This window comes from Suricata suricatta, chromosome 11 (assembly GCF_006229205.1).
Source record: "Suricata suricatta isolate VVHF042 chromosome 11, meerkat_22Aug2017_6uvM2_HiC, whole genome shotgun sequence".
Classification (NCBI taxonomy): Eukaryota; Metazoa; Chordata; class Mammalia; order Carnivora; family Herpestidae; genus Suricata; species Suricata suricatta.
In genome coordinates, this window is record NC_043710.1 from 89906262 (window position 1) to 89930236 (window position 23975).

A 23975-nucleotide genomic window follows, 5' to 3' on the forward strand; every position below is an offset into this window, starting at 1 on the left:
TCATGCTAACAAAAGGCATTCTCAGAGGGAGCAAGAAAAAAATGAACCAGATGAAAAGTTGTCATGGGCTCTGTGTAATTTCTTTCTCTCTGCCAGAGATAAAATTCACCATTACTTACAAAATATACATTTCATTCTTGAGGATAATTGGAGAATTTTTGGAGATTTTCAGACAATAAGATTTTCTGATAGTCAATATAATCTTTGGAAATTTTACATGTATTAGAGGAACAGGAGTTGACAGAAGAGAGAGAACAAATAAACAAAAAAATATCTTGAAGATATTAATAGTATGTTAAATATCAATTTGAAAGTGGTTAATTTCAAGTTTCATAGCATTGTGATCTGAAAGTGTGCATGGTATGATCTCAATTCATTTATATTTATGGAGGGCTGCTTTATGTCCCAGTATGTGATCTGTCTTGGAGAATGTGCCATGTGCAAGTGCTTAATAACTAGAGAGTGAGTTAAGGGTTGTGTTTGAAGAAGGGTTATGTTAATTGATTAAGAATTCCTGGAGGACAGGAAGAAAGGTGTGTTTAAAGTTACTGAGAGAAAGAGCTGTTTTCAGTAGGACTTTATAGTGAGATGCTGAGAATATTCAGACCAACCTGTAAGGGTGGTAGTACTTAGAGTAAAGAACAACTTGTAGGTGGATTGTGGTGTGTGTGGAGGGTGTCACGGAAAGAGACAGAGGCAAAGGGACAGACAGGGAGAGAGAGGAGTAGGTGCAGGGTGAATGTTAGGGGAAGGCATGTCATTAGCTTAGTCTTATCAACAACTTATATACATTCAGTACATATCAATAATAACTACCCTGAAGTCCTACATTGCATCCCTTGGATGCCAACCCTTGGTATGACCTTCCAGCACAGTCTGTTAGAGCATGGCTACCATTTAGAGAGTTGAATTAATTTTTAACTTTGTATTAGAATAGTAATTTTAATGACAATGCTATTTCCTTCTGCCTAAATTCTGTAGTTCTTTCCTACCCTCTGTATCTCATATAGAGGTTTTGATCTTGTGATTTTTGGCTTTATCTACCATTTCTCTTTGATTCAGGGACCCTTCTCAGAGAACAAAAACAGTATCCCTGGTGATTTCTTGCATTGGGACGGCATTCCTGACATCAGTGCATAACCTCGAGATCACTCTAATGTATAGAGCTCCTTTTGGAAGTTATATTCTTGAGGTAGCTGGGAATCAAGCTATAATATTTGGCAGCTTTATTTGTCAATGATGTAAATGTGAATCTCATAGAAATTTTAATCAGACTTGCAGATGCTGTGAAGTTGTGACAACAGATAACGTAACGGATGACAAAATCATGATTCTCAAAGACCTCTAGAAGCTGGAGTGATGGTTATATTTAATGAGATTAAAAGGCAAATGGATAATATAAAATTCATTGCTTCTACAAAAATGAAGACAGTGGGAGAGAATTAAGGATTTTTGGTGACAATAGAGTCTATATAAGTACACAGTATAGCTGCCTAACAAGTTAATGTTACCTTGTTTGCATTAGATGCGTTTCAGGATTTAAAATGGGAAAAGTTCCAGTCCTCATTAGCACCATAGTGATCAGACAACTTGCATTTGAATGCAATTTATTCAGAGTTTTCAAGGGCCACTGACCTCTTGTATATTCTGAGGGGTACGGCCACGATCAAAGACTTGGAATCATACATCCATTGATTTATTCTCTCTTGGTCATTCATTAATAAATATTTCTGAAAGCCCAGTACATGCCTGAGAATGTCCGTCCTCTTACTGGTGATAAAAGAAGGAACAAAAAACACAAGGTCCTTTCTTCATTAGATTAAGGTTTTCATTTCAAAGAAAGAAAATAAACAAGGAGACAAATATACAATATTGTGGAATGCTTTCTAAAAATATAAAGCACGATAAGAGGATAGAAATTCAAAACAGATATGGGGGTGGTTAGCTTACAAATAGAAGGGCTGAGATTTTTTTAATTGTGGAATTTCTTCTTGCCACAGGGCATAACCAGATTAAATGGGAGAAAGTTGCAGAGAGGCACACTCTTTCTCAATTAAGGGGCTTTTTCTCACATTTTGCATTTGCATACCCCCACCATTTGTACTTGGGATGAGATTCTATACTGTCTTTAGTCTGTTTGCTAATTTCTCGGTCTGCACACAGCTTTATACCTAGGAATATGAAATGTGTGGGAAAATCTTTATGTTGGACCCTGTATTTGTTTCCTGTGGATACTGCAAAAAATCATAACAGAAGTACATTGTCTCACAGTTCTGGAGATCAGACATCCAAATTAGTGTCAATGGACCAAACCCAAGTGTTGGCAGAGCCTAGTTCCTTCTGAAAGCTCTAGGGAGAATCTATTCTTTGCCCCCTCCACCTTCTGGTGACATGTCTTGGATTGTGGCTACACCACTTCCATCTTTATTCTGTGGTAACATTGCTTCCTCTTCTACTGTGTAAAGTCTTCCTCTGCTTTTCTCTTATAAGCATATATTTGATTGCATTTAGGGCCTACCTGGATAACCCAGAATATTCTTCCTCTCTGAAGATCCTTAACTGAGTCATATCTGCAAAGTCCTTTTTGACATTAAAAAAAAAGTAGTATTCCTAGGTTTCAGGAATTTGGAGGTAAATATCCTTTGGGAAACATTTTTCAACCTCCCACAGAGCCCCTGGGAAACAAGGGCTTATGAGATTAATTTAAAATTACATGTTCTGGAGGTCTGCATCAGGCTCCATGCTGAGCTTGGAGCCTGCTTGGCATTCTCTCTCTCTACTCTCTCTCCCTGCCCCTCCTCTCCCCCCCTCAAACTAAAAATATAAACTTTAAATATATAAAAGATTAAAAAATTAACATAAAAGAATAATAAAATCGTATGTTCTGTCTAGGATTCTTAAGACTAGTTGAAGCAAGAGTGTGGAAAAAAAATTACTCAAACTCTATTAATCATAAAACCACAAAATATGAACTGTAATTCTTTCAGGATACATGTCTGAATGCCTAGAAAAGATTATTCATTGAGCATCATTACTGGAGCCAGTCATAATTATCTCACTTCATTTAGCTCATGGAACTGTTTGATTCTTTGGATTAAAAGTAGTCTCTTCTGGGCTGATTACAGCTCAGGTCACTATCTCATAACCAAGAGACTGAGCCAGCCCTGCGTTGGGCTCACCACCCTAAGATTCTTTCTCTCCTTCTCTCTCTGCCTCTCTCAAAAAAAGAAAAAAAAAGTAGAGTCACTTCCATTTTATTTGCCCTTCTTGATTTTAGTCAGATAGTTTCTAAGATAGCAGAAACAGGCCCTTGGCCAGCAATCCTCCCCCACAATTGCTTCCATAAGAATAATTTTGTCCAGGAGGCTATCTGTGCTGGTGTGAAAAGAAATTAAATGAATGGCAGAATATTAATTTTTCATATGTTCTGGGCTATCTTTGAGGTTTGTTATAGAGTTTATTAGTTCCTTCTCATAGTGCTTCATAATTTACAAAACTAATTTTGTGTTATATATTATCTAATTTTATGAATCTCCTGTGAAGTAGGTAGGATTATTTTGCAGATGAGAAAATGAAACACAGATCATGGGCCAGGACCAGAGTTAGAATCTCTTGAATATCATCTCAGGGCTCTTTCTACCTCTTCATGATGAACAATTATCGGGATGAAAATGGATGGCAGATGGGTTAAATAAATGATGGAAATAAAGGAGGGCACTTTTTATGAGAAGTACCAGGTGTTGTGTGGAAGTATTGAATCACTATACTGTACACCTGAAACTAATAATACACTGTATGTTAACTAGCTAGAATTTGAATAAAAAATTTAAAAAAATAAAGTATTTTTAACATGATTTCGGTGTAAAAGACCGGCTGGATCACACACAAAAAAGGCCCTTCTGCTTTTGGTATGAGTCTTCCTTATTATAAAAGTTACAGCATGAAGAAATTTGAGAAATAATTTCCTTAAGTCTGTTACCTCATTGATGAGAAACTGAGTCTCAGAGTAACACAATTATTTTGATCAAAATAACACTATATGCACCAATGCTCATAACAACATTATTTACAATAGCCAAAAGGTGGAAACATCTACATTCCATTAATGGATAAATAGATAAGCAAAATATGGCATACACATACAATGGAAAATTATTCAGCCTTAAAAATAAATTCTGACAATTGCTACAACTTTGGTGAATCTCAAAGACACTATGCTAAATGAAATAAGTCAAACACAAGAGAAATATTGTATGACTCCACTCATATGCAGTTCCTGGAGTAATCAAATCCATAGAGTCAGAAAGTAGAAAATTGGTTGCCAGGGGCTAGGAAGAGGGAGGATGGGGAATTATTGTTTAATGAGTGCAGAGTCTCAGTTGAGGGAGATGAAAAAGTTCTGTAGATGGATGGGAATGATGACTGTATTACAATGTGAATGTTCTTAGTGCTGTAGAACTAGACACTTAAAATGATTCACATGGTAAATTTTATGTCATATATATGTTTACTACCATAAAAAAGGAAAAATAAGGGACAGTCTTTAGCTTTAAGAAAAAACTTACATTTCATTATTTTTCTCCTTTTTTTTTTTTAACTGTGATGAAATAGTAGTGAAGAACCACCACCTGATTGCAGACTTCTGGGAATCATTGATCTAATTTCTCTGTTTCAGAATCCCCTCTGGTAACATGAAAATATAAAATAAGAAACCTCTTTTAGGAAATTTACTACTCTTGGGATATAGCAATGGGAGGGAGGCGAGAGGATATTATTTTTGTAAAGCCTTATGAAAGGCAGTAGCACACCAGTAATCTCTTGGCTCAATAAGTCTTGGGGGACTTCTGTGTGCAGGAGAGTTAAGTACTTCAAATAATATCCCTATGTTTGATAAACCTCAAATAAAGATCGCATGTCATGTTACTCTCTTGCTTTTAAGATGAGGGAAACTAAGTATGATTTGCTTCAAGATCCAGAGAGTTAATACTACCAGATGAATTTCGATGCCTTGCTTTTAGCAAACCAAATAATTCAATCATTGATATATAAACATGCCCATTAGGCGGCAGCAGAAGCTTTGCTCTTTCTTGGCTATAGCAAGAATCCGTGTATAAGCAAAGTAACTGTGAACTTCAATGTCTGTTCAGTTGCAGGTAAGTGTCCAGGTTCATTTATGGCAGTTGGCGACTGGCAATGGCACTAACCATGTGCAATTCTTTGGCTTTACCAGGAGCATTTGCCCCACTCTCCTTTCCACCTGGTTATGTCGTCGCTTCTCCTTTTCCATTAATGTTGCCTTGTCACTTCTGAATAAATTGAGTCAGAGCCTCCTGCAGCTGTGCTTATCTAGCTCTTGTGCAGAGAATGTCACTGCACTTTCCATATGATTCTGAAGTTTTGCTTCTCTGAACTGCTTCCTGTTTATCCATTTATTAGTTTTCCTTATCTTCTTGTACACCAGCCTACGCAACAAGTCTCTAAGAGTTATAGATTCAAGGGCAGACACAATTGCATCTATAGTATTAATGATTGAGTAGAATATTAAACATAAATCCTACCTCCCATCTACCTTGAAGAAATATTCTCAGGCCAATAGGACATAGAGTAAGAGTCCATTCATCTTGTTTAGCGAATGCTTTGTTTCCACCTGGCTTCAGAAGCACTTGCCAAAGGGCTTTACATCGTTTGAGATAAAGAGCCTTCTAAACCCCATCTCCCCCTAAATGGCTCAGCACTTCCACCTCCTCTCAAAATTTCCAAATCTAGAGACACAAATGTTTAAAACCCTAACCAACCCAATGCTTAAAATATTTTCACCATCATACCAAGCTGAAAAATCTAGGGTGAAGAAGAAACATACATGTTTTTCTGCATACCAAGGCACTATATTTCTGTTTCTTCCTATCTTATTCCTTTCTAACAGTGAATATATTTCTTTTTAAAAATTACATTATAGTGTTTTTAGATAATGAACCTTTAAAATATTGTATCACAATATTTCTTTGAAGAAGGTATCATTCTCACTCATTATCAATCATCAATCCATTAGAAGACCAAAAAATGACAGATTAATGCAATAATGACTTATCATGGCACACTCAACCCACTGGCAAAAGCAGATAATACATATTGCTAGTGGGGATACAGGAAAAAGGGCACTCATGTATTGCTATCAAAAATATATTTATTATAGTTTTCTGGAAATTGATGTTGTACTATTTATATAAAGTAAAACTGTATAAACTCTTTGACCCATAAATATCTCTCCTGGGAAATTATTCCATGGAAATAAAACAATAATATGTATATGTATGTGTACACAAAATTTTAAAGTGTACATTTTTAAGTGACAATGTATTTAATAGTAGCAATTTTTTAATCCAGAAAAAATTTAACACATCAATAAGAAGATGTAATATATAGCGGTATATCTATATCACTGAATATTAATTACACCACTATTTATAATCATCAGTTGTCTTGGAAGAAAATTCTAAAAGTTTTTTTGAATGAGAAGGGAAGATGCAAAGATAAGTTGTATATAATAATATTATCCTGCAGTCTAAGCAAAGGACAAAACGTGTGTGTGAGTGTGTGTGTGTGTGTGTGTGTGTGTGTGTGTGTGTGTGTAAAATTATATAAGCACATAGAAAGTTAACTGGGGAGAAGTTCGTTAAAGACTCTGTGAATGGAAGGGAGAAACAAAGGAAAAGAAAAAGTGTATACTAATATAAAAATAGCACAGGGTGCTTTAGGGAGAAGGACCAATGATAATGAGAGCTATGATTTAGTCATTGTTCCTGTTGACCTTCCTTTTTCAAGTGTGGTTTTTAGACTGAAAGTAAAGATCCATGTTAATATACTCCTTATTGTCCATTTCCACAGAGATCTCTAGAGAAGAATGGCTGCAGGAAATCATTCCACAGCAACTGAGTTTGTGTTAGTGGGTTTAACACAACAGCCAGAACTCCAGCTGCCTTTCTTCCTGCTCTTCCTGGGAATCTATATAGTGGCAGTGGTGGGGAACTTGGGATTGATTCTCCTGATTGCAGTAAGCCCTTTGCTTCACACCCCCATGTACTTCTTCCTCAGCAGCTTGTTCTTCATCGATCTCTGCTATTCCTCTGTGATTACCCCCAAAATGCTGGTGAACTTCTTAGGGAAGAAGAATATGATCTCTTATTCTGAATGCATGGCACAGCTCTTTTTTTTTTTTTTTTTTTTTGTAGTTTTTGTAGTGGCTGAGGGTTACCTCCTGACTGTGATGGCATATGATCGCTACGTTGCTATCCGTAGCCCCCTGCTTTACAACGTGATCATGACCCCTCGGGTCTGCTCACTGATCGTGCTAGTTGCCTTCATCCTGGGCTTTCTCTCTGCCATGGCCCATTCGAGTGCCATGATGAAACTGTCTTTCTGCAGATCCCACATCATCAGCCATTACTTCTGTGATGTCCTTCCTCTCCTCAATCTCTCCTGCTCCAACACACACCTCAATGAGCTTCTGCTCTTTATCATTGCGGGATTTAACACCTTGGTGCCCACCCTAGCGGTCTTCATTTCCTACGCCTTCATCTTCTACAGCATCCTTCGCATTCAATCCTCAGAGGGCCGATCCAAAGCTTTTGGAACTTGCAGCTCTCATCTCATGGCTGTGGGGATCTTCTTTGGGTCTATCACATTCATGTATTTCAAGCCCCCTTCCAGTAACTCCCTGGAACAGGAGAAGATGTCCTCAGTGTTTTACACCACGGTGATCCCCTTGCTGAACCCTTTAATATACAGTCTGAGAAACAAGGATGCAAAGAAAGCATTGAGGAAGGTTTTGCTGAGGAAATGAGCCTTGCTTTTGGAGATTTTTAGATGGGAGAAAGGAAGGTTCTAGTGAAGAATGTTCATTTTGTTCATTTTGCCTTGTTATTCTGTTATAGTATGCATCCTATCTGGATCGTTAAAATACCTCCCCATCTGTAACTAATTCCATTTTCTCAATGAAATAAAAAGGCACGTAGTACAACGGGTATCAGTATTCTTATTTTCAGACAAGAAAACTGAGGTTTAGATAGTTTTATTTTTTCTAACTTACTGTTAGAAGAATATGAAATCGTATTTTCTCCAGTATTTTTTTATTCCTAATATCCTGTGTTTGCTTATTGAATACCTGCTGTGTAGAAGGTGCTGACTAGTCCACTGATATGAATGGTAAGAGGTACGTAACTTCATCCCAGATATCCATTCTTTTTGTTTGTTTCAAGTTTTTATTTAAATTATAGTTAGTTAACTTATAGGGCAATAATTGGTTTCAGGAATAGAATTTAGGGATCTCCATTAAATCTTTTTTTTAAAAAATTCTTTAATGTTTGTTTATTTTTGAGAGAGAGAGAGAGAGAGAGAGAGAGAGAGAGAGAGAGCGCGAGAGCGAGAGCGAGCCAGCATGAATGGGGGAGGGGCAAAGAGAGAGGGAGACACAGAGTCCAAAGCAGGCTCCAGGCTCTGAGCTAGCTGTCAGCACAGAGCCCAGTGCAGGGCTCAAACTCTATCAACTACCAGATCATGACCTGAGCCTAAGTCAGATGCTTAACCCACCCAAGCGCCCCATGTATCTCTATTAATTCTGCAGGGAATGAGGCAAATACACAAGAAAAAAGAAAAGAAAGTAGAATGCAAAAACAACTTCATAACAAGAATGGCAAAATGCTTTTACTCTTTTTTTTCAGCATACTCAAAATATCTTCATTTCTGTTCCATTTCTTTGTCCACTCTCTCCCTTACTCTCTCTCTCTCCCTCTTTCTGTCTCTCTCTCATGACATGGCTAAGCGACCTATGAGCAGACATTTTCAGGACTCTGTGGGGTTTCCACTATTTGTTGCAATAAAGTTTGTGAAACCTGTCTCACGAGGAAGATGTAACCTCCACATTTGTTTCAGTTGGAGATTGCTGAACTGAGGCTGTTGATGTGTCCAAGCTTGTGCTCTAACTGTAAAATAAGTACCACACACTCTAGAAAATGTCTTTACCAGGTTTTCTCACATCTTGGGTCTCATGTAACATTTCTTCTCCGTGTGTGTGTGTGTGTGTGTGTGTGTGTGTGTGTGTGTGTGTGTGTTTATTGTTGTGGGGGGAGGTTGTAATGAAATATGCCTCGGATGTTTTGAATCCCTCAGATGTTTACCTCTCCCTCCAAGGAATGTTCTATAGAATTTTAACTTCCATCTCATTGTTTCTTTTCACCCATTGTTATATATTAAACCAGCAGTTGAAATGAGGTGCCTTTCTCCAATTACCTTTTTTTTTTTTTTTGCCTTTGCCAATATGGTTTTTGCAGTATTATTCTCTAGATTTTGTCCTGGGAAATTATTCTACTCGAGAAATATAAAATCAGTAGATCTGGATCTGCCAAAATCCCACTGTTCTAACAAGGTTTATCTATCTTTAGCTCCTTCCTTTTTGATAATGCCACCAAGAATACATCCTCCCAATGGTTTGTTTCATGAGGTTCTGGATGTTCATCATGGTCTTAACCAACAGCCCCTTAATATGGCTTTTCTTCTTTATGTCTTCCTCCATATATTTCTTTCATATATTTTCTCAGAGTCAGGTAATATCTGTATCTTCTCAAGCCTTCTTATCCCTGAAGATCTTTCTATCTTTAAGACAAACATGTGCTATTTACTGTTTTTCAATGGCTTTAATATTGCAATGAATAATTTCCGGGATCAAAGCTCCTGGCTTTCAAATTATTTTCCACCAGATACTTATTTTTTCCTTTCCTTTCCTTTCCCTTCCCTTCCCACCTTTCTCTCTCTTTCTTCTCCCCCCTTATTGTAGTTTAATTAACTTATTTTACTTTATTTTGATTCCCTTTTTTTAATACTACTTCTGTTATGTAGCAGCGACATCTAGAAATCATGAATTTCCTAAACAGACTTGATTCCTAGAAATAGAATGTTCCAGGGCCACCTGGATGGCTTAGTTAGGTAGTATCCGATTTTACAGGTCCTGATCTTGCAGTTTCTGAGTTTGAGCCCCATATCAGGCTGTTTGCTATCAAGGCAGAGCCTGCTTTGGATCTTCTGTCTCCCTCTCTCTGCCCCTCCTCCACCTCACACATTTTTTCTCTCTCTCTCTCTCTCCCTCTCTCTCTCTCTCTCTCTCTCTCTCTCTCTCAAAAATAAATATTAAAAAATTTTTGAATGTTTCAAGTACAGATCTTTAAGCTACCTTCTTAGTCTTTAGGTTTGCAATAATTTCATTGAGCTGTTTTTTTTCTCAATATAAGATAGAATATTCTTTTTATGGTAAACACCCATCCCATTATTATTGGTTCATTAATGAAATTTACCACCCATTTAAAGGGAAGCTCCTGATTAGATGATGGGAAGCTAAAGCCCTAGTCAGAGCTTATATATTTAAGAAACTTAGGGAGAAGTTGAACCCACTCAGTGGAAGCTAACTCTTGAGCCTGTGTATAAAAGCCCCAAGAATTTGAGGTTAGGCTCTTCTCCACAGTTCCAAGTCTGGGTCACAAAGGCAGGTTAAGGCAACATAAAAGAGTGATACAATTTAAAGCCGCCTTGTATTCCAAGCATATAAGTCTTGGAACTGAATATTTCTTGACATCATGGCTGAAAAATAGAATGAAAACAACAATTAATTGTTCCACCCCCTACTGTCTAACAAAAGTTAGTATGAAAAGCCTTTCTTTTCCCTATAATGAAATCATTACCTATTTGGGAAAAGCGTCTTCTGTGCCCAAATTTAAACTGCAGCAATATTGGCTTGTGCAATTATGAGATTGGTTCAATTTACCAGCCTATGTTTGCTGAGGACCATAGGACATATGGCTTGTGGACACTGACTTAGCTCACAGTTTTTGAGGGACTTTACCTCTACTGAGCCATTTGCCTTTGCTTAAGGCTCACCACTAGCAGTGTGGCCTCTGGAAAAATGAATGTACACCTGCATAAAATTATTCATTCACCTTTGAACAAATCTGTATTGCATCTATGAAGGTTAGAATTCTACCTTGTGGAACTTTAGACTCATCCATTTTCTGGGATCTTTTTGGTTAAAAGTTATGCATAAACTATAAACTATAAAAATATTGCAAAATAAGTGTGACTTCATGCCACTGAGTCAAAATCCTCCTCTTTATCAAAACCCTACAACTCCTAGGTACACTGTTTCTCCTAAATCTACTTCTCCTCTTAACTTCTTCAGAGCCCTGAGTCAATATACAAGGCACAGTAGTTTGAGAAAGTAAAATACAAAGCCCTTTTTCTGCACTAATAGAAAAGGTAAATAATCTGCCAAACAAAGACCAAAATATCTTTATTAAATCTTTATTATTGGGTAAAGGTATACTTTGGGGCAAACAAACCTCTTAAAACTAAGCTCTAGAATTAGACAAGTCAGCAAAGTTACTATTCTAATCACAGAAAATTTTGGATTTCTACAAGTTTTTACCTAAAGGTATGAGAAAGAGAAGCCAATTATTTATTCTTTCTGAAAGTATGCTAACTTTCAAAAAGCAAGTGAAAAAGACAGGAATAGTTTCTCCTTTGAAATTCACCACTCAAATAAGTCATTCTACTTCCCCAGAAGGATTGATTTAGGGTAGGAAGTGGGTCTGGAGAGTTAGAGTAATAGGGGTTCCTCCACAGAGGGAGGGGTGTCTCATTCCCCTTTGATGGACTCCTAGAATTTAGAAAAACAGATTCCAAGCAATTTTGGAAAATGAAAATGGCAAGTCTATGCTGAATAAAAATAGAATCAAGAAAGACGGAAGGTTCAGAATTATGACAAATTTTAAGTAAGTGTTATGGAAAATGACAGAGATTTTTCTATGCTTAAAAACATTTATCTGTAAAATTTATTAGGATGATTCTTACTCCAGAAGGAAAAGTCAGAACCAATGGAAAAGAGCAAAAGGATTTTAGGTGGCCAAAATAAAAATATATGAAATATCATTATAAATTTATATAAAAAAGATTAATACCCCATAGGAAATTAGCCAAAAATTGTTTAGTGAACATATAAAAAAATAATATAAATGCAAATTAGCTCATTAAACTTCTCAACTATATTAGAAATAAAAATTCAAATAAAACAATAGTAATATGCATACTTAAGTATCCATTTTAGTTTCTGTAAGGCTGTGTGATAGTATATATTAAATATACTAAATTGTAAATTTTGGGGGCACCTGGGTGGCTCAGTTGTTAAGCGTCTGACTTCGACTTGGGTGAGGATCTCACAGTTTGTGAGTTGGAGACTGTCGTAACCCTAAGGCCGGGGCCGCTCTTCCCCGGAGATCGGCGGTACCTGTTTCAACCGCCCCCACCGACCAGCAGGGCGGAGAATCGTCGCGGGTCCTTCTCCTGAGGGAGGGAGAGAAAAAGGGGGCAGGAGAGGGAGACGCAAAGAGTAAAGACAGAACTCACGGTTCTCCAATCAGGCGAAAGAGAGCGTTTATTCAAAGAACTGTTCTTTATATAGTCTTCAGGGGAGGAAGACATGGCAAGCTGACCTAGGCAGGCTACAGAGTCAAATGCATATCAAAGAAGCACCCCGACTTTGCCTCAGCAATCTTGGGGGATGGAGAACTAACACTGAATACGGTTTTGATCTTTTGTGTGCCTTGGCCACTCACTCTAGCTCAGCAAGACAGTCGCCAAAGTTATTTTGACCAGGAAATGGCAATCTCCAGCCTCCAGATGCAAATCTTGTTTACTGGCTCACTCAAGGGAGTGATAATCCTTGCCTGAGGCAGACAGAAAACTTGGTGGGCCCGACAGGAGACCTGCTTTGGGCTCTGTGCTGATGGCTCAGAGCCTGGAGCCTCAGATTCTGTGTCTCCTTCTCTCTCTGCCCTCCCCCACTTGTGCTTTGTCTCTCTCTCTCTCTCTGTCTCTCAAAAAAATAAAAATAAAAACATTAATAATTTTTTAAATTTTAAATTCTTATGAGCATTTACCAACTTATTTTTAAGCATGTATGCTTAAAAAATAAAAGTGATATTGGCAAAGATAGAGCTACCATGATATTTATTGCTGTGCCATTGAAATTGAAAAAATAAACTGAATTAAATAACTCACAGAGATATAAGCTTAAATAAAATATGGTATAAATATAACAATAGAATAAAAAAAGAAGTCTTAGAGCAGTACTTTGTGATAGGGAATATATCCAATGTATATTAAAATATAAAAAGACATGCATGAAAAAATAAATAAAAAAATAAAGACATGCATGGCAAATTGCATGCACATACATGAATCACTAGGATAAAAAAAATCGCTAATACATTAACGTTCTTTCTTTTTCCAGCTACAATAATCATACAGCATGCATATTTATAAGGATAATATTGTAGGTATGACTTAAAACTTATTTTTGTGTGTGCAGAGATATTGTTGAGGGCAGAGGTATTGAAGTAGTCTTATCTTCTACCACAAGCATTTTGAAGAGTTTTTCCAGTGCATCTCATGAATTTTTATATATGTGTATACATAAAATGCACAAGAATACAGCTCTTTGAACTTTTAATTATGTTTATACTTCTTTAGTGACTATCAGATAAAGATATAAATAGAATATTAGCGTCATACTCAAGGGCTTTCTCATGCTTCTTCCCAGTCAGTGCCCACTTCCTTCTAGGAGGTAGCATTAGTACAATTGGATAGTTTTGCCTCATTTTGAACTTCACATGAATGGAAACATACAGTATATACTCATCTGTGTCTAGCTTATATTACTCAAGAATTTTCCTATAAGACTTAGCCATGTTGTAGCATGTTTGTACAGTCTCCCTTGTATAAATAATAAACATTTTTTTTACCCATTCTCCTGTTTGATGGATATTTGATAATGTGTTCATTTTGGAGCTATTATGATTAATGCTTCCATGAATATACTTTCATTTGTCTTTTGGTTGATATATATCCTCATTTCTCTTGGGTATATACCCACTCCTGGGTATATGTCTATTGGGTTTATATAGTAGCTTATTTAACATTAGAAAATATTGACACTTAGAAAATAATGTCAAACTGTTTTCCAAAGTGGTTGGTAATGCCATGCAGCCACCAGCCAATGTATGAGAGTTCCAGCTACCCAAGATCCTTGTCAGCACATGGTATTGTGAATCTTTTCAACTTTGTCTCTTTGGCAATACCTTTTTCATTGCAAAATATTTTATCCAGAACTTTGGGGTAGCTGAGGTAATGATACCTGCTTAAATTTAAATCTCTCTATACATCTTCCTAAAAGCTACATGGATCAACTAGAAGAACCGGTAAAACCACATAAACACTTCAGTTTAGCTAGATAATAGAGAACACTACCAACTTCAAATTGCCTGTAAAATGACTCTAGATTCTAGCAAAGATATTGGTCCCTGAAAAGTAAAAGGTCCATCTTAAATACAAAAAAAAAAAAAAATACTGAAAAAGTAGACCTGGTAAACTAGAACATTAACTATAGGGAAGAAACCTAAGAAATGCACACAGTATTCAAGGATGTAATCCTAGTGATGCAACATTTCCAGGAGAGACGAGGATTAAACAAAGGAAGAGAAAGATTTTGGAGTCTGGAAGGAAAAGGGAAAAGAAAAGCCAGCAGTGAAAGGAAAAACCTGGAATAAAAGAAATATTAAAGAAAGCTTAAAGAAAAAGGACACACAATCTCTTTCTTTTTGCCTCTCCTGAAGAAACTAAAAACTACATGTCTCTGTACCTACAGAAGAGACCATGGGTGGACTAAGATTACAGGAAATTATCTCAAAGAGTAAATCTTGTCCATAAAATACATATGAAGATCTATCACACAAAATTCAACTATGGTAAGAGAAATAAGAACAGTAGTGATTTGGTGGTTGTAATTCAACAGAAAAGAATCACCAAAGGCATGTAAAAAAAGAAGAAATTATTAGAGGGCAGAAAAACCATGATTTGAAAATCAAAATCCTACTGACTTTAGAAAAAACAATTTAAAAATGTAAGTCTCTGGCTGAATTAATCAAGATAAAAGAGACTATATAAATATGCAAAATAAGAAATGAGCAACAAAATAAGTCATTAAAACAGAAGCAATTGAAGCCAACCATGAGAAAAAAATGAGATTATGCAAATAAACTTCAAAACTTAGTTAAAAGGGCTAGTTTACTAGAAAAAGATAGTTTGCTAAAATTGTATTACTAACAATGATAACAGAGATCAATTTCCACTAACGATTAAAGTTATCAACAAACTACTCCAGAGAAAAACACCAGACCCTGAACAATCTGAAACACCAGATTGTTTCAAAGGACAATTCTAGAAAACTTCAAAAACCAAAATAGTCCCAATGATTTAAAAAATCTGGAGAATACAAATAGGGAAAAGTTCCAAACTTTTTAAAGAAGAAAGTAACACATGATACCCAGAACTAATAAGAACAAAAAGGAACATTATGAAAAAATAACATTTAAGAATATCAAAGCAAAACTATTAAAGTATATTTCTCTTTTTTGTGACAGCAAAAGAGAGCACATGCAGGTGCATGCAGGTGAGGGGCAGAGAGAGAGGGAGACTCTTAAATAGGCCTCACACACACACCATGAAGCCCAGTGTGGGGCTTGATCCCATGACTATGAGATCATGACATGACCTGAAATCAAGAGTCAGATGCTTAACAGACTAAGCCACCCAGATGCCCCTAAATACTATATTTCTAACCCAGAATCCAGCACAAATAAGAAGATAATGTGCCCTGGCCAAATAGGATTTATTTCAAAAATGAAAGATTTTTCAATAATAGGATTCTATAATACTTAATAAATGTCAGAAAAGAGAAAAACATGAAATCTCCATATATATGAAAAAGCCATTGACAAAGTTCACATTTTATAAGTCCTTATTAAAAATACTCTATAAAGTAGAAATGTATACTTCCTTGACATAATAAAATAAATATACCTTGATTCCATAACTTACATTTTATTTAATGGGAAGTGTTAGAGGCCCTTCTACTAAAATCCAGAACAAACGAAGTGTGTCCACTACCCCATCATAATTTACGATTTTATTAAAATCATTAGCTACTGCAATTAAACATGATAAATCAATCTTAGTGGTATAAGAATAAGGAAAAATAGAATAAAATTATCTTTCTTGGCTGGTGATATGATAGCATACTTGGAAAACCCTAGAGAATTAATGATAAAACTAACAATAAAAATTCAATAAGGTAATGGGAGATAAATTAACATTAAAACATCAGTACAAAAATGATAACTAGTTACAGGGTATATATAATAACTTAGAAAACCTCACTTAAAATAGCAACAGGATGATATAAATGAGCTTAAGAAAACATGTGCCAAACCTAAGGAGAGAAACATTCAGTGGACTTGAACAAAGGAAAAGACATTTATTGTTCTTAAATAGGATGACTCCACACTTAAAGATGTCAATTCTTGGGGTGCCAGGGTGGCTCAGTCAGTTAAGCGTCTGATTTTGGCTCAGGTCAGGATCTCACAGTTCATGGGGCTCTGCACTGACAACTCAGCTAGGAGCCTGCCTCAGATCCTCTGTCTCCCTCTCTCTGCCCCTCCTCTGCCTCACACATGCTTGCTCTCTCACTCTCGCTCTCTCAATCTCTCTCTCAATAAACATTTTTAAAAATTAAAAAAAACAAAGATGTCAATTCTAATTAACTTACAAATTTAATGCAACCCCAATAAAAATGCTGCAAAGACTTTTTATGGTTCTAGACCATTTTTCCAACTGTAGAGAACTATGCATGTTCAACATCAAATTGTTGAAATGTAATTGAAATGCACTATCCTGCACATATATAAAATGTATTCTTGGATGAGTTTTGACACGTGTGTATATCTTGAAACCATCACCACACACAAGATAACAAACATTTCATTCACTCTCAAAAGGTTATGTTGACCTTTGTCCTTAGGCAACTGATCTGCACTTTGTTTCTGTACATTGTTCGCATTTTCTTTAATTTCCTGTAAGTGAAATCATACAGTGTGTATTCATTTATGTCTTGCTTTTCTTCACTCAGAATAATTATTTTCAAATTCATTCATATATATCCCTCAGTTCTCTCTCTCTCTCTCTCTCTCTCTCTCTCTCTCTCTCTCTCTCTCTCTTTTTTTTTACTGAGTAGGATTCCATTTTTTAAATTTTTATTTTTTTAATTTTTATTTTGTTTTAATAGTTTATTGTCAAATTGGTTTCCATATAACACCCAGTGCTCTTCCCCACAAGTGCTCTCCTCCATCACCACCACCGCTTTCCCCCCCTCCTTCTCCCCCTTCAACCCTCCGTTCGTTTTCAGTATTCAATAGTCTCCAATGATTTGTGACCCTCTCTCTCCCAAACTCTCTTTCCCCCTTCCCCTCCCCATGGTCCTCCATTAGGTTTCTCCTGTTAGACCTATGAGTGAAATATATGGTATCTGTCCTTCCCCGCCTGACTTATTTCGCTTAGCATGACACTCTCAAGGTCCATCCACTTTGCTACAAATGGCCAGATTTCATTCTTTCTCATTGCCATGTAGTACTCCATTGTGTATATATACCACATCTTCTTGATCCATTCATCAGGTGATGGACATTTAGGCTCTTTCCATGATTTGGTTATTGTTGACAGTGCTGCTATGAATATTGGGGTACATGTGCTCCTATGCGTCAGCACTTCTGTATCCCTTGGGTAAATCCCTAGCAGTGCTATTGCTGGGTCATGAGGGAGTTCTATCGATAGTTTTTTGAGGAACCTCCACACTGTTCTCCAGAGCGGCTGCACCAGTTTACATTCCCACCAGTAGTGTAGGAGGGTGCCCATCTCTCCACACCCTCACCAGCATCTATAGTCGCTTGATTTGTTCATTTTAGCCACTCTGACCAGTGTGAGGTGGTATCTCAGTGTGGTTTTGATTTGTATTTCCCTGATGATGAATGATGCTGATCATTGTTTCATGTGCCTGTAGGCCATCTGGATGTCCTCTTTGGGGAAGTGTGGGATTCCATTATATGGGTATACCACAATTCATTTATCTGTTGGTGGTTATTTGGGTTGTTTCTAGTTTTGGAATTTTACATATAGAGCTTGTATGAATTTTTTGTGTCATCTCTTTATCAGGGCATATATTTTTATTTATTTTGAATCAGTACTTTGTAGTGGAATGGCTGGGTAGTATGATGGTCATATGCTTAATTTTTTTAAACTTTATTTATTGAGAGAGAAGAAGGAGAGAGAGACAGAGACACACACAGAAAGAGAGAGAGAGAGAGAGAGAGAGAGAGAGAGAATGAGTGAGGGAGGGGCAGAGAGAGAGAGAGGCAGAGAGAGAATCCCAAGCCAGCTCCACCCTTTCAGTGCAGAGCCCCCATGAGGGGCTCAATCCCACTAACCGGAAATCATGACCCAAGCTGAGATCAAAAGTTGGATGTTTAACACACTAGCCACCCAAGGACCCCAATAGTATGTTTAATTTTTAAGAAATTGCCAAACTGGAGTGCCTGGGTCATTCAATCAGTTAAGTGTCCAACTTTCGATTTCATCTCAGGTCTTTATCTCACAGTCATGAGATAGAGCCCCACAGTGGGCTCTGTGCTGAGCATAGAGCCTGCTTGGGATTCTATCTCTGTCTTTATCTCTCTGCCCCTCCTCTGTTCACTCTCTCTCTCTCTCTCTCTCTCTTTCTGAAAATAAATAAATAAACAGTAGAAAATGAAAGAAGTTTCCAAACTGTTTTCTAATATGGTGTACATCTTATGTTTTCAACAACTACCTATGATTGAGACTTAAGGTTGATCCACATTTTATCCAACACTTGGTTTCATGCATTTTTGTTTTATTTAATTTTAAGTAGCCTACTATGTATGCATTAGTATTTCATTGTTGTCATTGGCATTCCTTGGTGACCAGTGATGCTAAATATGTCTTCATATGTTTATTCTATCTTATTTGTGAAGTGTCTGGTTAATGCTTTTGCTGGGGTTTTGAGTCCTTCTTATAAATTGTACTTATATATTTATTCTTGTCAAGTCAGCAAAGTATACAGTTATTTTAATGTCTCACTCCATGATAAATGGTTAAGATTATTATCTTTTGTCACAGCCTACTTTGATAGTATTTACCGTATGTGTTATATCGCTGGTTATGTGAGGCAGAAGATGAATGCTTTACACCCCCACCTCATTGGGAAAATATTCTACCCCAGTTTTTCTCAATAGAGAAGAAGGACTATGAAAATTCACCTAAGAAGAATTTTTCAAAATAAACTTCATCATGAATCCCCTGAATCATAATATCATGTGATAGTTTGCTCGAGGGATGTTTGTGTGTGTGTGTGTTTGCACAGACTCCAACAAAAGGGTAATATCTGGCAGTTATGGTGGAAGGGATAAAAACAGGATGTTCCTTTTTAAAACAAGTATTTATTTTGAGAGAGAGGGAGAGAGAGCGTGTACACACACACAGGGGATGATGGACAGAGAGGGAGACAGAGAATCTCACTGTGAGGACAGAGTCGGTAGCGGGACTCCATTCCACAAACCATAAGATCATTACCCAAGCCAAAATCAAGAGCCAGACACTCAACCGACTGAGCCACCCAGGTGCCCCCAGGATGTTACTTTTAAGAAACAGAAAAGAAAGTTAGTTTAAGGGGAAAAAGCCCACTACTACCAGGATTACTACCCCGCAGTGCTACACATCTCTTCCCCATGACTTTTCTCAGCACATTCTTGACATCCTTATTTCTCAAGCTACATATCAAAGGATTCAGCAATAGATCAATAAGGATCACAGTGATGTAAAATACAGGGACCACCTTCTCCTGAGCCATGTTGCTGCTACTGGAAATTGGCTTCAAATGCATAAATATGATGGACCCATACACCTCCAGCAGCTGTAAATCAGAGCTGCCGGCACTAAAAGCTTTGGACCTGCCTGCAGCTGCGGATTTTCAAAGCATGTTGGAGAACATGATGATGATAGCTGTTGCCATCAGACCGAATTCACCTACAAGGATCATGAGGAGCTCATTTAGGTAGATCCTGGGGCAGGAGAGATTTAGGAGAGGAAGTATGACACAGAAGTAATGGCAGATGATATTTCCCCACAAAAGGAAAGAAAGCTTGATTACGGAGATCATGTGGGCTACAGGTCCTAATGCTGTCACCATATAGACCCCAGTCACCAACACATTGCATATCTTTAGGGACATGGTGGCACTGAGGAGCAATGGACTACAGATAGCTATGTATCTATCATGTGCCATGGCAGAGAGCACAAAGAACTCAGCAATGGCAAACAAAATGAAACAAAAGAAGGAAAAAAAAACACTACGTCATACAACCAGGATAGGAGATAACATTTTGCTCCCATACAGAATTCCCCAGGAGTTTGGGGGTCACAGTGAGCAATGGAAGAAATCTAGGAATGACAAATTATTGGTGGGAGGAAGTATATGGGAGATTGGAGCTTGAAATAGGAAGGGATTGCAGGATCATATGCTGAAATTTCCCTCCATAGGGACCCCTAGATCCCTAGAAAGGATCTAAAGAGGAAGAAAGAAGCTTGATTTCTGGTTTGGTCTGTTAATCCTTCAAAGAAAAACTCAATCATGTTGGAATAATTGCACCTGTCATTTGCTTCAGAAAGCAGAGAATATGAAACTTGAAAAAGAAAAATTACAGGATTTTAAAAAGTTATGTTTATATGATTGGTAATTGCCTTGTGATTATTGTGACAGGGAAAACAGCTAATCATTGAATTTAAACAGGTTGTAAATATAAGCTGATGAATTATTATACTACAACTACATTGTAATTTAATCGTGTTCAGAATTATGACTGTACTTTCCATGTCAGGATACTGTTACATTTAGCTAAAGAGGATCATAAAATATGCAAAAACAATAAAGCAATACAATTTGATGTTCAATATTGTTGGCCAGTATCTGAGTAGGTCAAAGCTGTCAATAATTTTTATACCGTCAAAGATTACCCAGTGTCTGGAACAAATAGGTTCTCAGCAATTATGGATTGAGCTGAGACAGCATCTTCCAGTGTTGGAGCCCTTGGTGATGGATATCATGTTTTATTAAGTGTTGGGAAAGCAGTCTCAATAGTAACTACTGTCTCTCTCAATTCTACTGATTGTCTTCATACCATCAGTTCTGTTTTAATGCTGCACTTACTCTTCAATATAGTGAAAGTTAAGAAGACAATATATAGTGGTATTCTGTTTCATTTTCAGCACACCCCTTTCCTGGCTCAACAATCTAACACACACACACACACACACACACACACACACACACACACACACACCAAACAGCAGCAACAATTACTGAAAAATGAAACAAAAATTTCTGGCATATTGCATAGGGAACAGATGACAGTGTTTTATTTGATCTGGTTAAATCTAGAGATATTTTCTTTTTTAGAATCACTTAAATATTTTTCTAAATGATTTATACTAATTGAAAAGATATTCAAGTAAGATAAAAGTAAATTGAGAGAGGAGTAAAAGTCATCTCACATTTGCTTATACACACACAAGTAATCATAATACAGAGACAAATACACACCCAGATACATAGAAGAACAGGTCAAAATCATTTTATTAAAATGGTTTTGCACAATACAAACTTTCATAAACAAAAATATTTTATATATTTTCATCATCATAGAAGAAGCAAGGTAACCCAATTTTAAATGGAAGAAATTGCCTAGCTTCTGATTATCATAACCCAAAGCATATATATCCATGGTGTTATGGGAGCTGTGTCCCCACTGAACAGGTACCTGCTGTCTCTTTAGAAAGAGAAGGGGTGTTCTTGGATATGTGCAGTGGTCCTTGACAAAAACTGGTGGTTTTGTCTGTTTAGTTCACTTTCCTTATTTCCTTCCTCCCTTGGAGTTGCCATGCATGATCATTTTCATTTGCTCATTCCCAATACAGCCACTTCTGTGTATTTATGCTATACATAGTGTGTGCTTTCCACAGAATCCCCTTCCAGATTATCCGAGAACTATTTGTTCTCCCCTTTGAGGTATAATTTAAAAACTTACTGTATTTTTTGCACTTTTCCTTAACCTTGGGAGTATGGGGGCAGATGAAGAAGAGAATTTTGTGTGTCTCATATTTAACGAGTAGGGTCTTGTGCTTTTTCCTGAGATTTTGTTACATGTGTTGAATCAGAATTCACTCCATCCACCCAGGAGAGGAGGTTATGCTCACTGGGAGAGTCTTAGAATTCAGCTCCTTGCTAAAACTGAGTATGGAACCCTAGAGACTGCCTCCATTAGAGACGCACTTCTTAAATTGGGATTTACAGGAATGAAAACATGAATAGGAAGTTTATTTTCACTAATCTCTCCTTAAATTTTTACATTACCTTCAAGCAAGAATCTTACTAACTGGTCTTGTTAAAATACGTAATTATCTATAACTTTGTCACCGCTAGAATCACATCTATTTTCCTATCACATTGAAGTTGCTATACATATGTCAGAGGGGTTCTTAGGATAAAATGGGGTACTGATCATGAGCATTTGTATCCACTACTACTTCAATTACAGTAATTTTGGGGACCGCTACTAGATCTTGGGATTTAATTCACTAATAAAGAAGCCACAAATTTATTTTAAATAAAATCTTAATAGTTTATTATAATTTTAATCATATATTTTTTATACAGTTGGAAACATTATTCTAAGAAAGAATCTAATTCTTCATTTGGCCACATAAACAGTCTCTGATTAAAAAAAAAAGGATTGGGAACATCTATATTAGAGTGAGTCAGTACTGGTTGTATGTTATGTCTCTTCCTATTCTCTTCCACTTATGTAGTATTTATTCCTAATGGTGTTTAGGAAAAAAGAAAAGGAATATGGATTTGTACTCAGCATCAGTCTGTTTATCTCTAAAATGATGGTATTTATAAGAATCCTCACAATTTTGTGAATACACCAATTTCCCTCACTGCCATATTTTGATGTTCATTTCATGTATTTTTTAAAAACTATTTTTTATTTCATTTTATATATGTCAGATTAGTAATCTGTAATTTCTGTTTATCATTCTTACTGGTAAGTCAGGTTTACATTTTTGTTTCTTCCTTTCAATATTATGTAAATAGATACTATGGAACTTAAACAGAAAGTACCCTCATTCATATATGCAGGGTTGGAAAGGGATGTGGGGCATAAGACAGTGAATATACAGAGTTGGGGAGACCAAACAGAAATAAAACGTAGGAGAAGGGAAAATGGAGAGGAAAAGGAGAACTTATCTGAGTCTCAGGTTTTATCACTAAGATAATAAGTTACATTAGATATATTAACTACCATTAGAGACCTGTGTTATTTTTCTAGAACTTACTGCATTTTGATAATATCAAGATTATTTAATAAATGAGGTAGAAAAATTCTAAAGGGTTTAGGCATAAAGTAGAAACATAGAACACTTCACCTCCTTTATCTTCATAGACTCTAAGTGAAGAAAATTATCAAAATTCCTTCAATTATTTACTAATACAAAAATACCAAAGACTTAATGTGGAGTTTTCATTTATGATTCTTACCTAATTCAGTTATTAGCATGGTCACTGTAATATTCTGAGTTTCTAATTATATAATTTCTTTTGAATTTATTTATTGATATTGTCCAGTAAAGAGCTTTCCCTTTTCCTTTTACTCTTTATTTTATTGTCATTATGTTTGTGTCAGTAAGGACCTATCGATTCTCAGAAGCCATTCATTTTGATGTTCAAATTGTCCTAAATTTGTCCAGTAGGCTCTTTCCTTTTGACACATCTCCATAAATTTGGGGCACTAATTTATTCTGTGCAGTGCTAAGATATTCTAGACTCATCTTGAACTTAAGATACCCCACCCTGGAATCTACCATTTCTCCAGGAAGTCCTGGTTTCTTTCAGTGGGATGTGATAGTTAGAAACC

The 23975-nt window shown here is 36.5% G+C and overlaps 1 protein-coding gene across 1 annotated transcript; it reads left to right on the forward strand.

Moving 5' to 3' along the window:
- Positions 1–6901: 6901 nt before the first annotated feature.
- On the forward strand, positions 6902–7840 carry LOC115306717 (olfactory receptor 8D1-like). The gene has a single exon (XM_029957253.1). It carries the CDS (start codon positions 6902–6904, stop codon positions 7838–7840), a length of 939 nt encoding a protein of 312 aa, XP_029813113.1.
- The last annotated feature ends 16135 nt before the right edge of the window (positions 7841–23975 follow it).

What these genes read in the sequence shown, in the direction of transcription:
- LOC115306717 (XM_029957253.1), top strand. Translation starts at nt 6,902, where the DNA reads ATGGCTGCAGGAAATCATTCCACAGCAACTGAGTTTGTGTTAGTGGGT.